The sequence below is a fragment of the Pseudorasbora parva genome, chromosome 8, assembly GCF_024679245.1.
Source record: "Pseudorasbora parva isolate DD20220531a chromosome 8, ASM2467924v1, whole genome shotgun sequence".
In the NCBI taxonomy this organism is placed as follows: domain Eukaryota; kingdom Metazoa; phylum Chordata; class Actinopteri; order Cypriniformes; family Gobionidae; genus Pseudorasbora; species Pseudorasbora parva.
In genome coordinates, this window is record NC_090179.1 from 22,478,765 (window position 1) to 22,494,785 (window position 16,021).

The 16,021-nt window shown below is 38.3% G+C and overlaps 1 protein-coding gene across 8 annotated transcripts in view; it reads left to right on the top strand.

Annotated features, from left to right (window-relative positions):
• Positions 1-16,021, top strand: part of nbeab (neurobeachin b) — a 408,948-nt gene that overhangs the window by 375,584 nt on the left and 17,343 nt on the right. For 6 of the 8 annotated variants that reach the window (XM_067450410.1, XM_067450415.1, XM_067450408.1 and 3 more), the window contains 2 exons: positions 11,508-11,597; positions 14,019-14,211. In XM_067450410.1, the coding sequence (XP_067306511.1) occupies positions 11,508-11,597; positions 14,019-14,211 (283 nt within the window). The remainder of the gene's footprint in view (positions 1-11,507; positions 11,598-14,018; positions 14,212-16,021) is intronic. The other 2 variants (XM_067450409.1, XM_067450412.1) reach the window with 1 other exon arrangement.

Genomic DNA, 16,021 nt, shown 5'->3' on the forward strand with positions numbered 1-16,021 from the left:
ACATATTGCCTTTGCCTTTGGCTTGCTCAGTTGGCCACAGCTAAATTTCAGCTATAATACCGATCTGCCCGTATAGACACTATATAATAACTGTAATTCTGTGGTTCCATTGAGTGGCTGTACAGCCAAATCAAATTCTGTTGCATTATTTTCCTGTTAACACTATGAAGCTGCTCTGAAACAATTGGACTTGTCAAAAGCCCTATACAAATGAAGGTGCTTTTATTTGATTTGATATTGGCAAAACATATTTGGCAAATTATCCAGTGCGAATCTGTGTTAGCGCTCTGGAGAACGTTTATATTTACAGTGTGTTTTGCAGCACTGAGCAATGTAGCCAATCAAACACATATATGTTGATTTCTTGAATGTAATGGCCAATCAGAGATGTCCAAGTTGGCTCTGAACAAAAACTCAGGTGAGTGGATTCTGAGTTCTGCATGCTGGCAAATCCTCTCATTATAACAAACAATTAAAAAGACATTCATTGCGCAGTCAGCTTCATTATGTATTATAAGGGAACTTTGTGGGATCAGAATGAACTAAGATAAGTGACAGCTTTTCAGTAGCTGTTTTTCCTATTTTTCCCGGGACAGAATAGCTAATCACAAGGTAGCCAGTCTCGCCATAGTATATTTTGTAGAAAAACATGTACCATCCAATCCCAATTTGTTATCGGTACAAAGATGTCAAAGGGTCTTCAAAAAAATGTATCAACTCATTATGCATAGTAAGTCTTGAACAATAACTCAATGTTGTATCGTACAGAATGACACACCCGCTCTCTCAGACAACGCGCAATCCCAAAATCAGTTAACCTAAAACGATTTCATGGAAATCTATTCAAATGTGTTTTTCAATGGAAAGCGAATTTCTTCAGCCTTACCCTTGAAATGTGTTTCACCCTATGGGTAAAATGTTTTATACATGTCACCACTAGATAGACTATTGTGTCTATGCTATGATTACATAGCTAAAGGGACGTGGGATTTTTTTTTTTTTAAATCTATATATTTGCAGGTTAATCATTTTTTTAAGTCAGGCGCAACAAGTTTAAAAATGATGGCGTAAGAGTCGCAATATCAGCATTCGTCAACCGCAGTTCAAGCATGAATGAGCCCTGTGTCAGTTGAAAATCTTTGAGAGACTGTCAGTGTGTGTCATTCAGATCTTGCCATGCAAATATGTCCTCTGGGAAAGAGAAACTCAAACTGCTTACTCACGTGCTTTGCTTCTTCTACCATAGAGTGGTAACCATAACACTTTAGGTACAGATAATGCTTAAAAGTACATCTGTTAATATCTGTTCCAAATTAGGCATCAGGCAGAATTATAATGATTTTTTTTCAAGAAGAAGAAGTCACCGTCACATACCAGGATGTTGTGGATGATTGCCGATATGTTGCTATGTGGTTGCTAAAGTGTCAATCCATGTAAATCTATTAAAATTTTCTGCCTGATTTATCATCCACCAAACAAAAATCTGATCAAAAAGAGAAGAAGCAGCTCTTTTCCCAACAAGCCACATGATTTGAGTAATCATTCATGTTAATAGCATAAAAAGTGCACAAACCAGTGCTATTTAAGTATTGATTCATATTTTGAATCAGCTTTTTATATTTAATTTGGTTTAAGTTTTAGTAATTATGTTATATTTTTATTTCATTGCCAAGTTATTTCAGCTAGTTGCCAAGGCAACTCATATTTATATATTATTTTAGCTTTATTTGAATTATCGAGAGCATTTTTAAATAGTTTTAGTCGATTCATTCTAAAACGCTCTTTTGGCATGAAATAATACAAGTATACCAGTATCTATTTCTTTTCTGGTTATCGACTAAAATTGAATTCATCAAGCAATTACGATGTAAATCAATGTTATTGATTTTCCACACAATAGTCTTTATTGACTGCTGGAAGTTTGGAAGAAGACTTAATTGTGTTTGTGGATATGATTCCAATTCAACAGCAGCAGCTGGTAGGCAGTGTGTTTGTAGCAGTGTTCCCCTTTTCCTCCCTCCCTTCCTCCTCTTTTTCTCCCTCCATTCCCTCTATCTCTCCCGCTCCCTGTGATACCCGCCATCTGCTGTCTGCAAAACAAGTCATTTATATACTGTCACTTCCAGAACTGCCTTTATTTGTCAAGTGACCACTATGCAAATTACTCACGGAACAGGGGGGCTAATTATCAAACAATATGGAGAAAGCTTTGCTTTTCATCATTCAGCTCTAAATCCCAGACAATAGCAATTATGTTTCTTTCATGTGGCCGCGTTCTTCACAAGCAGTCCAGCACTCTGAGAGCAATGGTAGCTGACAGCAAGGTTTGTTAGCCTCGGAAGAGCCAGAAAACCGGCTTTTATTTGTCAGTTCTGGAGTTTGAGAAGCCTTTATGTTCCATTCAGTATATTAATAAAGTATATATTGCTTTTTATGTCATCCAAGCACCTGGCAACTGGCATTCAGACACTTAAATGCAGAGGAAAGCTGAGCTCAACTTGACTTCTTAAATGCGTGAGGGAATTCATTTATTTTTTCTCTATAGTTAGCCAATACCCCTCGACCTAAAAACTTTAAAAGGAATAACCTCATGGACAAAATATATCGACCTCAAGTACACTAAATTCACTAGCGTTTCTGAAAGAGCCTCATGGTATCTCGCTCAGAAATGTGACCGTCACCTTCAGGCTATTGATTCATTCCCCACTGACAGGTGCATCCACAGCTCTGACATTAAGCACTGCAATTACGGCCTTAAAATGTCAAACTCTGGAGTTAAGGGTCATAACTCGTTCCAGATTCAAATCAAAATGGCAGCGGTTCATGATGGAGTCACAGGGCTCTAGTTGGCAGGGTTGTGTCACAGGAAAAACAGCGTTTAAGGATGAAGTACATGCCAGCAATCTTTTGGTACAGATTTTTATTGCATGTAAACATAATACACAATCTGAGTGCACTGCTTGTGAATTATCCGTCACTAATAAGCTTTAAATTATGCATTCACAAATGAGTAGAATATATCAAAGGAGAGTCTCTGTAAGAAAAGGTGCATTTAACCCTCTCCTGTGTTTGAAAATAACGAATACATACACCAAATGCCAAATGATGATTCATTCAGATGGCCAAACTTTTTAAGCAAATTATTTAGTAGCAAATGTTTGCGAAATGACGTATTATCATTAGCATAAACAGGTCTTAAAGGGATCCTTGGTTCACCCAAAAATTGTCATCATTTACTTACCCTCAAGTTGTTAAGTTGTTCCAAACCTGTATCAGTTTATTTTTCTATTTCTATTTTATCTTTCTTTTCTATTTCTTCTGTTGAACACACACACACACACACACACACACACACACACACACACACACACACACACACACACACACACACACACACACACACACACACACACACACACACACACACACACACACACACACACACACACACACACACACACACACACACACACATATATTAAAGAATGTCAGTAATCAGACAGTTGACAGCACCCATTGACTTCCATAGGAGAGAAAAAATGGATGTCAATGGGTGCCCTCATCTATCTGGTTGAGACATTCTGTAATATCTTCTTTTGTTTTCATCAGAAGAAAGAAACTCATACAGGTTTGGAACAACTTGAGGGTGAGTAAGTGATTACAAAATGTTCATTTTTGGCAAACTATCCCTTTAAGATTTTAGTCTACACATGCCATTACTAAACTCAAACCTACAGATCCTCATGCTTCTCAGCGAACCTGAAGTAAACATCAGATTTTGACATACTTGCACATCTAACCTGACCCAAAGATGAAGCTGTGATTGACATGCCACAGGTTATGATGGATGTTTTGTGTCCATCTAATAGCTCAGAGGGAGACAATCACCATACAGCTTATGCAAGAGGTGTTTCTTATCTGCCATAAAGAGCTGGGGCTTAAAGTGGATTATAGTAATGAACTGCCAATTATGAGTTACTGATTTCTGTTTGTGATAAAGTGTGTTTTTTCTCCAGAGCTGAGATGATTCAACCGGTTGACATTGTGGGTCAGTTGTCAACACTGAGATGGTTTAAAGGACATGCCTCTCACATAATCTTAGCTTGAGCTTTGGCTAGACAAAGTCTGCCAGAATTGGATATATAGCAAGGTAGTTGCTATAAATCTGAATTTAAACCGCTAAGTAGGGTTGCACCAGCAATTTGCACCAGCAGTTCTGGCTTAAATTGGAATGTAAAGTCCACACTAGAGGCTTAGAAACTACAAGCTAGTTGATTTTAATATTTAAGCGTATTATTATTATTATTATTATTATTATTATTATTATTATTATTATTATTATTATTATTATTATTAGCGTATAAGCTACAAACAGCAAACTCAGGTCAGACCTAAGACCTGTTCTGACTTAGGTTGCTATATCTTTTATAACTGATACAACTTACGTTTTTGTTAAATGTACGATCAAAACAACGAAAAGTATCTGACTTTCAATAAGGGTGTCAAAATATTTGTACAATAGGACTCATAGAGTATTTAAGCTGTCTATTACTAGTGAAGCTTAATGACCATCCTAGGACAAACCTGGTATAAATAGGCTAATTCATGCTAGCAAAGTGTTAATCATACTAGCAACATGATAATTCATGCTAAATCATGTTAGCCACATCCTAATTCATGTAAAACGAATATAGAACATGCTAATTTGTGCTAAAATTCTATCTTTTAGAAATACTAATCTAAAACTTAAAACTATTTCAAAATTAAAACATGTGAACTGGAAACCTTAAAGGAACAAGCTGACTTTTTAGGACTTTAGCTTATTAACCTCAGTGTCCCTCAGAGTTAGATAAGTCCTTTTTGTGCATGCCATAACTGATAACGTCTGACGGACACACCAGCTAGCCCTTGAAAAACTGTAGTAAGGGATTACTCTTATTTTTTCTGTAATTTAAAGGTGGGATAAGTGTTATTTCAAAACCGTTTTAGAAAAAGGACACAGGCTGAATGGAATAACAAACTTGTAGCCAATCAGCAGGTAAGGGGCGTGTCTACTATTGATGGTGAGAAGAGCGCCTGCTCTCGCTCTGTGCACGTCATTATTCAAAACACACGAGTCACACATGACAGACATTGGTCGAAAAATAACCTAACATACCGGTATGCTGCTTTTGCTTGAATATGCTCGTGTGTCATGTTCACTTGTTAGTCCATTTGCGATCGTATTGTGGCTCACTTCAGCGATGATAAAGACCCGTTCATTTCCACACCGTATGGAGCATCTGAATCATCAAGCATCATCTCACACAATGTCTCCGACAAGTGAGATACTATACTCCTAATATATGTTTGTTTACTCTTTTCATGATCTATATAACCCTTATCCAGTCATAATTGTAATATATCGTGGACTGTCGTGCTTGTGTTCTATAGAGTTGTTCATGAGAACGAATTGTGTTTTTTTGATTGCTATAACTCTAATCTGGTCATAATTGTAATATGTTGTTAGTTGGACTCGTGCTCGTGTACTATCGAGTTGTTCATGAGAACGGTTTGTGTTTTGGTGATAGAAGGGATGACTTTTTCATTGAATATTCAGCCTGGATTAGTTTCTGCTGTAGTCGTTGCCTGGGTTTACGTATGTGTGGGGCGGAGCTATCAAAATAGGGGCGAGACCCTTTTGGGGGTAGGGGCGTGTTTGTTTTGGTGATTTGAAATATCAACAATGGTTACCAGATAACACTTACCCCACCTTTAATTGCAGTTACTTCTGATGCAACTGAACTAAATACTGTTTATAAACTGTAGATCTGTAGAACAATATATAACTTTCTAAATCCTATAATCAACCTCTTTTTGTTTGAATGAATTAAAAGAGCCGATGTTGATTTTTTTTAGAGCAGTGGTTCTCAAACCTGTCCTGGAGGACCACTAGCCCTACACATTTTGTATGTCTCCCTATATGTGACACACCCATGTCAGATCTTGCAGTCTCTGCTAATGAGCTCATGAGTTGAATCAGGTGTGTTAGATGAGGGAGAAATACAAAATGTGCAGGGCTAGTGGTCCTCCAGGACAGGTTTGAGAACCACTGCTCTAAAAAAATCAACCTTGGCTCTTTTTTTGAGATATATATATATATATATATATATATATATATATATATATATATATATATATATATATATATATATATATATATATATATATAATTAGTTATATTACAAGTTCAAATATTATTTTCTGTACAGTTTAATTCCATGATTCTTATTAAATGGGATGTCTAATGCTGTTTCATGCATTCTGACTTATTTACACTATATAAGAGGTGGCTTCTCATGCTAAACATGGCTGTATTTTCAAAAAACGAGTTGGACGTATGACAGAGTTTGCTAAATACACTCCTTTTTTTTAGAGTATGGGCCTGTATGATGTCATAAAGGGCGGAATTACTTGTATAGGCACTTCTCGCGGAGGAGTGTGTGCACACATCAGCCAGAGCGAGTGCACGAGTACGCCCATCAACGATCTTCGTTTGGTTACGGAAGCCGCCGGCAGCGCTGGCATTTTGATTTTAAACCACAAAATCAACAATGTCACTAAAGAAGAGTGTTTCTGGTTGTGAGTCTTATCAAAAGGTTAAAAAAAGTCACAATAAATATATCTATATATTTTAATATGGAGTATATTGACCATTTCTAATCAAATTTCTTGACTTGTAGAAGGAATGTTTCTTCTCATTTTTTTTCTTCACTTTTGGATGGCAGAAATACAGTGATACTTTCCACATGGCTGCCTGTTTCTCTCAGATCTTCAGATCAGATTACATTATTTGAGCAGACATTGTGACCCCTGTTCCTGAGTCTAACCTAAAATAGCTATAATGTGAGCGCCTTATTATTTGACAGACAGCATCGTAAAACAGCACAGACTGATATTTAATTGTTGCCAAATGTGATTGCTTTGAGTCGTGAGAGGTCTGCTTGTGTCAAATGTTGCCACCAGGGTCAGGCCTAGATAAGATTGTTTAAGTTTGATGATATGTTGTTCCTATTTTAAGTATTTCACTTAAAAGTATTTTAAGTATTTTCAACTATTTTAAAAGAAACTGTAAAAGCGAGAAATCATACTGTATATAACTTCACATATTCTCCAAATGACAATCTATGTAAACATGTAGTGAGTTTCGAAGTCATGCGACATGTTTAACATGCAGACCTGGACACATGGTGACATGGACAATGCAGACGTTAGATCTGACACACGAGTCCAGGCTTCAGAGCACTGAGGGAGAGCTGTTCTGTAGACTGTGGGAGGCGCTCCACGCAGGAAGGAAAGATTGATGGGATCAGAGCTTCGGAACAGCCGAGGGGAGCTTGTAGGTGTCTGTCAATGCTACCGTGCACAGTGGCACACGCACAACTCCCCACATCTCCTGGGCTCCACACGCATACACAAACAACCACAAACATACACTCTATCAATAACCAACACACAGCGACATGCGTCTGTCAGTGTTACATAACATGAGGGATGTGTGAGGACTAAAAAAATGGATGGCTTTCTGTGCTTCAAGGATGTTGACCCTTCATCTTATGTTCAGACAGGGCTCAAATCACATAACAAGACAAAAAGAAACCTAAATATTCATATGTAATTGTAACATTAGATCAAGTAAACTTTATACTGACTATAACGACCTTGATTAAAATGGTTTTAGATGGATTATAGCATGCTATAACATGTGTCAACACGTTTTACACTTTTTTTCAGAACTCTTTGATGAGTAGAATGTTCAAAAGAAAAGTATTTAAATATATATATATATATATATATATATATATATATATATATATATATATATATATATATATATATATATATATATATATATATATGGGAGTGCAGAATTATTAGGCAAGTTGTATTTTTGAGGATTAATTTTATTATTGAACAACAACCATGTTCTCAATGAACACAAAAAACTCATTAATATCAAAGCTGAATATTTTTGGAAGTTTTAGTTTTTAGTTTTAGCTATTTTAGGGGGATATCTGTGTGTGCAGGTGACTATTACTGTGCATAATTATTAGGCAACTTAACAAAAAACAAATTTATACCTATTTCAATTATTTATTTTTACCAGTGAAACCAATATAACATCTCAACATTCACAAATATACATTTCTGACATTCAAAAACCAAACAAAAACAAATCAGTGACCAATATAGCCACCTTCCTTTGCAAGGACACTCAAAAGCCTGCCATCCATGGATTCTGTCAGTGTTTTGATCTGTTCACCATAAACATTGCGTGCAGCAGCAACCACAGCCTCCCAGACACTGTTCAGAGAGGTGTACTGTTTTCCCTCCTTGTAAATCGCACATTTGATGATGGACCACAGGTTCTCAATGGGGTTCAGATCAGGTGAACAAGGAGGCCATATCATTAGATTTTCTTCTTTTATACCCCTTCTTACCAGCCACCCTGTGGAGTACTTGGACGCGTGTGATGGAGCATTGTCCTGCATGAAAATCATGTTTTTCTTGAAGGATGCAGACTTCTTCCTGTACCACTGCTTGAAGAAGGTGTCTTCCAGAAACTGGCAGTAGGACTGGGAGTTGAGCTTGACTCCATCCTCAACCCGAAAAGGCCCCACAAACTCATCTTTGATGATACCAGCCCAAACCAGTACTCCACCTCCACCTTGCTGGCGTCTGAGTCGGACTGGAGCTCTCTGCCCTTTACCAATCCAGCCACGGGCCCATCCATCTGGCCCATCAAGACTCACTCTCATTTCATCAGTCCATAAAACCTTAGAAAAATCAGTCTTGAGATATTTCTTGGCCCAGTCTTGACGTTTCAGCTTGTGTGTCTTGTTCAGTGGTGGTCGACTTTCCGCCTTTCTTACCTTGGCCATGTCTCTGAGTATTGCACACCTTGTGCTTTTGGGCACTTCAGTGATGTTGCAGCTCTGAAATATGGCCAAATTGGTGGCAAGTGGCATCTTGGCAGCTGCTCACTTGACTTTTCTCAGTTCACGGGCAGTTATTTTGCGCCTTGGTTTTTCCACACGCTTCATGCGACCCTGTTGACTATTTTGAATGAAACGCTTGATTGTTCGATGATCACGCTTCAGAAGCTTGGCTATTTTAAGACTGCTGCATCCCTCTGCAATATATCTCACTATTTTTGACTTTTCTGAGCTTGTCAAGTCCTTCTTTTGACCCATTTTGCCAAAGGAAAGGAAGTTGCCTAATAATTATGCACACCTGATATAGGGTGTTGATGTCATTAGACCACACCCCTTCTCATTACAGAGATGCACATCACCTAATATGCTTAATTGGTAGTAGGCTTTCCAGCCTATACAGCTTGGAGTAAGACAACATGCATAACGAGGATGATGTGGTCAAAATACTCATTTGCCTAATAATTCTGCACTCCCTGTATGTGTATATATATATATATATATATATATATATATATATGTGTGTATATATACACACATGAGTTCATGAATGCGGTTATTAACGTTATTGTAGTGTGAAGCAGAGCAGCAGACCGCTGGAGCGATTGTTATACAAACACACGGCTCGCGAGCACCAAGACTTTTATTATGACGGGACGGGACACAATCGCCGGGCGCCCGCACTTCCGCTTTTTCAGGTCATGATTATAAGGTAAAGCACCTCTGTTTATCATATTAGATACATTTAAGTGTGTCTAAAATTATGTTATGACGTTACTCTGTGTGTTTGCTCGGCGCTGCTGTGACATGTTCACACTGCTAAGAGAAAAGCGCTTCTGCAGAATAAAACCGAGGGTAGCGCAGATATGACAACTCGCTCCAACGCTATGCTGACACGTCCCGGTCCTTAGCTAAAATAGCAATTTTCTCACAATTTACAAATAGTTGGAAACATTTGGAATATTGTAAGAACTCAACTGAACAAAATATATAACACTGGCCTAGTGGTTTTTGGATATTTTACTGCAAAAATACTACATAGTGCACCTTTAAAAAAGTAAATAACCTGGTTGACTTAATATTTTGAGTTTATTAAAATTAAAAATTTGAGTTGATACAATGAAGCAAATTGGTTTAATATATAGAAACTCTAAATATTATTGTATCTGAACTACATTATTTTTTTTTATAAATCATTAAAATAGCACAATTTGGCAGGTTTTACTGCGTCATCACAAATAAAACACACGAATACCACATATGCTTCTTTAAAAAAATAAAATCTTGTTCTTGTAAAAATGTTCATTGTATTAACTCAACTTTTTTATTTCAATGAACTAAAAATTTTAAGGCAACCAGGTAACTTTTTTTTATTTATTTATTTTTTTTTTTTATTGTATATATCAGTATGGTGTCATTTAGTCATTGAGCAGACATTGTATCCAAGGAAACTGACAAACAAAGAGCATCCGCAGCAACTCGGAAACAACCTCCTAGTGCCACAAAATCAAGTTTCTTTCAAGAGTAAGCTAAAGTTGTACAAAAGCGAGAGCAGAACATTTACTATATAATAATTGCATACACTTAAATACTACAGACATAAATGCAGTAATTGTGTAATAATTCTTAATATGAAACTTAAATTCATAATTGGGCGATTGACATGAAATACACTACTGTTCAAGGATGTATTAAAAGGAATAAAAAGTTACAGAAATACATTTATAATGTAACAAATAAAATATATATATATATGTGTGTGTGTGTGTGTGTGTGTGTGTGTGTATGTATGTATGTATGTATGTATGTATGTATGTATGTATATATATATATATATATATATATATATATATATATATATATATATATATATATATATATATATATATATATATATATATATAATATATTGTGTGTGTGCGATATCTTTTTGCCCTTTGTCTCCGGCACAATAACATCTGAGAGGGAGGGTTCTGCCGCAGTCCTGACTGTGCGTCAGTCCAGGTTAACGTCTGCTCGCCGAGGGTGGGTGGATGGGGGTGTACGTGGACCCTGCTCCTGGAAATGGGAATGGTTAACTGAAGCATGTTAATAAGGAAAGGCTTGTCTCTTCCATACTAACACTTGGATGACTCTGCAGGCTTTGAAGGGGGCAGGGTGGGGGAAGTTTGGGGTGGGTTTTGGAACTCACCCACTCATAGTCTCTAACCAACCCCTCCACCACCACCCCTCCAAGGCAAGGATGGGGGGGGGGTACATGGGGGGATTTGCTTGCATTGTCAAGTAGCGCATTGACCCATCACTTTGATGCGTATCGATACTGACAGCCCGCTCTCTCTCTCTCTCTCTCTCTCTCTCTCTCTCTCTCTCTCTCTCTCTCTCTCTCTCTCTCTCTCTCTCTCTCTCTCTCTCTCTCTCTCTCTCTCTCTCTCTCTCTCTCTCTCTCTCTCTCTCTCTCTCTCTCTCTCTCTCTCTCTCTCTCTCTCTCTCTCTCTTTATCTTTTCCTCTGTATTTTTCTCTCTCTTTTGCTGCAGGCCACCGAGGCTCAGATCCAAAGTGTTGGACAGACGCCATCTCAGTTGCTCATCGAGCCACATCCTCCCCGTAGCTCCGCCATGCACCTGGTGAGAACAGCGTGTGTGAGAGTGTGTGTAATAAAATGTGTGTGTGCGTCTTTCTGCCCGGAAGTAGGAAAGTTATTATTTCAAACAAGGGCAATGGCTGGCCTGACCTTCCAACCACTTCCCAGCACCAACGCAACAGTCTCACTTCCATATGCCCAGAACTTTAGCGGCCATGTTGTTCAGAACAATCTGCGGTTCTGCGATCACTGATCAGTCACTAAATATAGTGACACTACTATTTTAACTAAACTTAACTGCAATATAATGTATTCTTCAGTAAATCTTTTTCTCTGGTTCAGTACTGGTTCAGTGAAACACTCATTGTTCATTGTTTCTAATGTATTCTGGTGAAATTGTTCCTTTGGATGGTTCGTAAAACCATAATGGAACAATGAAAAAAAGTCACAGACTGTTTCTACTTTCTCAGTAACGTTAGTTTTCAAAATGTGGTTAATTCTTTAAAAAAAAAGTGGTTAATTGTTAATTGTAAAAGGGGCAGGGGTAGTGTAAGGGGATAGAAAATACGGTTTGTACAGTATAAAAACCATTACGCCCATGGAATGTCCCCACGTCACAAAACAAAAACAAAAAACGGGTGTGTTTGTGTGTGTGTGCCCTTGTTTATATTACATTATATTACCAAATGTCCCCATAAGGGGTAGTGTAGAGGGATAGGAAATACGGTTTGTACATTATAAAATCCATTACGTCTATGGAGAGTCCCCACAAAGATAGTGATCCAGACGTGTGTGTGTGTGCAGTTACTTTATTAGCTTGTAATTTTGTGAACTAATTTTTAAAAAAAGAGTAGCTTCAATTGAGTTTGTAAACCAACCTCAACACTGATGATACTATTAACATGTCGAGCTGATGAGAACACACTGTCATATGACAGCTATTGCTTCTTAATATTTAATCCAGTTACAGCAGGAGTGTTTTGTTTTCAGTAGTCCCAGAGCATTTCTGTCGATTTTCTCTGAACCTGTAGGCTTTAACCAATTTGGATTTTGGACCTTACTTCCACCAAAGTAAACAGCTTCTTCCAGGTAGTCACTGGTCCTGTGTACAACAACCTTCACAGAGCCCTAACACAAATACATGACATAGACCTGGCATACTTACATGAGCACACGACTCCATCACAGAGACGCAGAAGACAGTTGTGTCGGGAGAACAGTGCTCCCTACTGGCCTTTTAAGTCGTCACACCCGAATCCTAATCATTCCCATCTCAATCAAGCATCTGTCATAACAATCGCACTGAAGTTTACAAAGTGAATGCTGTAATGCTGTCGATACAAGATTTATAATTAATGCTTGTTTATATTCCAAAGTAAATGTGTGCAGCCTACTGCTTTGAGTTTGTCGTTGCCAAAGATGTCCATAATTAAATACTTTGAATATCACATTCCTCCAATCAGAGTAAAACCCACAAATTCCCCTAGATAGCACATTTACACCACTGTGGTCTTACACCACTTACTTTTTATAGTGCATTTTTTTATCCAGGCTATAAAATTGTATTATATATTTAACTATTTTTACTATACATTTATGAGGTCAGTATTTGCTATTATATATTTTTGGGGTCAGTACATGTTCTCCCCGTGTCAGCGTAGGTTTCCTCCGGGTGCTCCGGTTTCCCCCAGAGTCCAAAGGCATGCAGGTTTGGTGGACTGGATATGCCAAACTGTAGGATTGTGTGTGAGTGTGAATGTGTCCCTGGGTTGTGTCAGGAAGGGCATTCGGCATAAAACCTGTGCCAAAACAAGCTGAAGCAAATGAGCGGGAATACTGCTAGGAAGATGATGATTTTGGGGGTCAGTAAGAATTTAAAGAAATTAAAACTTTTATTCAGCAAAGACGCATTAAATTGATCAAAAGTTACAGTAAACACTCAACTGTTTTCAACAATGACAATAAATATTTCATGAGCGTCAACTCATATTAGAATGATTTCTGACGGATCACGTGACACTGAAGACTGGAGTAATGATGCTGAAAATTTAACTGTGACATAAAAGAAATATAAAACATTTTAGAATACAAAAAGTTGACTTTAAATTGTAATAATATTTCACATTCTATTATGATCAAATAAATAAATAGTCTACATATTTATCACACACACACACACACACACACACACACACACACACACACAGTATATATGTGGGTGTATAACAGCATGCAAAAATTAAAAATGTAAAATAAGTAAAGAAATATTTTTTGCCTCAACTTTTTCCTTTAAAGGCCCCTTCTCCATGACTCTCCTCCTAAACTACCACATACAGTCTATCCTCTGTGTTCCAACTCTTCTTTTTTTTTACCACTTTCCTCTTTGCTAACAACCTCTCCCCATATCTTTCCCTTCCCTCCCTCTTTTCCATCCTTCTCTTCCTTTGCTTTCTCTGTTCAATAGTGTTTCCTTCCGCAGAGTCCGCTCATGTTTAAGGATCAGATGCAGCAGGATGTCATCATGGTTCTGAAGTTTCCCTCCAACTCTCCCGTCACTCATGTGGCCGCCAACACTCTGCCCCACCTGACCCTCCCCGCCGTCGTCACCATCACCTGCAGCCGGCTCTTTGCCGTCAACCGCTGGCATAACACAGTGGGTGAGTGTGAATCTTTTGTGCATACTACAGTATATACTAACTAACCAGCTAATGGCTTAATTTCCCTTAAAAAAACACACACATACACACATGTTATCACTTGGCCATGTGTGAACAACATTACCCAACTAGCCTTTCCCCGGAGCCCCCCTCACCTGCAGGTCAGAGGTCGGGTGCCGTGGCGACGGCTAAATTAGCCTATCACGGCCTCTCCTTTCGCCTCGCACCTCCCCAGCTGTCACGGCAACACATAGTGATGTCAGGACCAAATGTGGCAACCTTGCTCTCTCACACTACTAATGGCTGCAGCTGCAGGACCAGCCCTCTCCGGACGTGTGTGTGTGTCGGTCCCCCAAAATAATAAGGCCACCACATTGAGCTCAAAATGGCGATCTCTGCCTTGTGGGCCTGCCTCAGGGGTGCTATAGCTCGGGCCTGCCTGACACAGGAGAGGGAGCGAAATCAATAAGCACCATGGAGATCTGGCTGGTGGGTCTCCACAAGGCCCCATGTCAAATGGAATGGGGTCAGGAAGTGGTCTTGACTGTGGCGACAGGGCAGGTGTTTGCTTGAGGACAATTGTGAGGGTGCACTGCAAAAACAAAAAGTATTTTTGTCTGGTTTTGCAATACAAATATTGAAACATTCTCAAATCAAGATAAAATTACTTGTGAGGCAAACTAACAGAAGATATTCTCTGAAAAATGTATAAAAATGTTGCAATTTTATGCAAGGGTTAGTTCAAGGGTTAGGAAAATTCTGTCAATAATTACTTACCCTCATGTCGTTCAACACCCGTAAGACCTCCATTCATCTTCAGAACACAAATTAAGATATTTTGGTTGAAATCTGATGGCTCAGAAAGGCCTTCATTGACATCAATGTCATTTCCTCTCTCGAGACCCATAAAGGCACTAAAGACGTTGTTAAAGTCTTTCTCACTACAGTGTCTCTACAATCATTTTATGACGCAATGAGAATAGTTTTTGTGCACAAAAAACAAAAACAAAAAAAACGAACGACTTACATAGTGATGGGCCGATTTCAAAACAAAGATTCAAACAGTTATGATTCAGCGTATCGATTCGTGTTTCGGATCGCCACTGTCACATGATTTCAGCAGTTTGCCGTTTTGGACCGCCCCCTCCCCATCATCGAATCATTAATCGATACGCTGATTCATAACTGTTCAAAAGTTTGTTTTGAAATGAGCCCATCACTATATAAGTCGTTATTTTGTTTTTTTCCACCCAAAAACTATTCTCGTTGCTTAATTAAATTATTTTAGAATCACTGTAGTGAGATGGGCTTTTTAACAACGTCTTTAGTGCCTTAATGGGTCTTGAGAGAGGAAATGACATTAGTGGCAATGAAGGACTTTCAGAGCTGGTCTAAGCCATCGGATTTCAACAAAAATATCTTCATTTGTGTTCCAAAGATGAACGGAGGTCTTACGGGTGTCAAACAACATTACGGTAACTAACCCTTTAAAGGGCCATTGTACAGTATTCACTTTTACGTGGTTTGAACATAAATGTGATGGCAGTGTGTGTGTGTAACGGAGGCCAGCTAATAGTTGCTGTGCGGGTGAACCTTACTCCTCTGATCTCAAGAAACGCTCTAGTGACTGATGCTAGAGTTTGTAGCCTTTAGGCCATGTTTCCACCAAAGTGTTATTAGCCAACTGAAAGCACATCACTGTGGGCACCTGAGAGCGTTTTGACAGTGCAGCGTTTTTTTTTTTTTTCATTTGAGACTTTTTGCTTGTTATGAAATGAAATATCCACAGAAAGTGTTACTTGTATTTCAT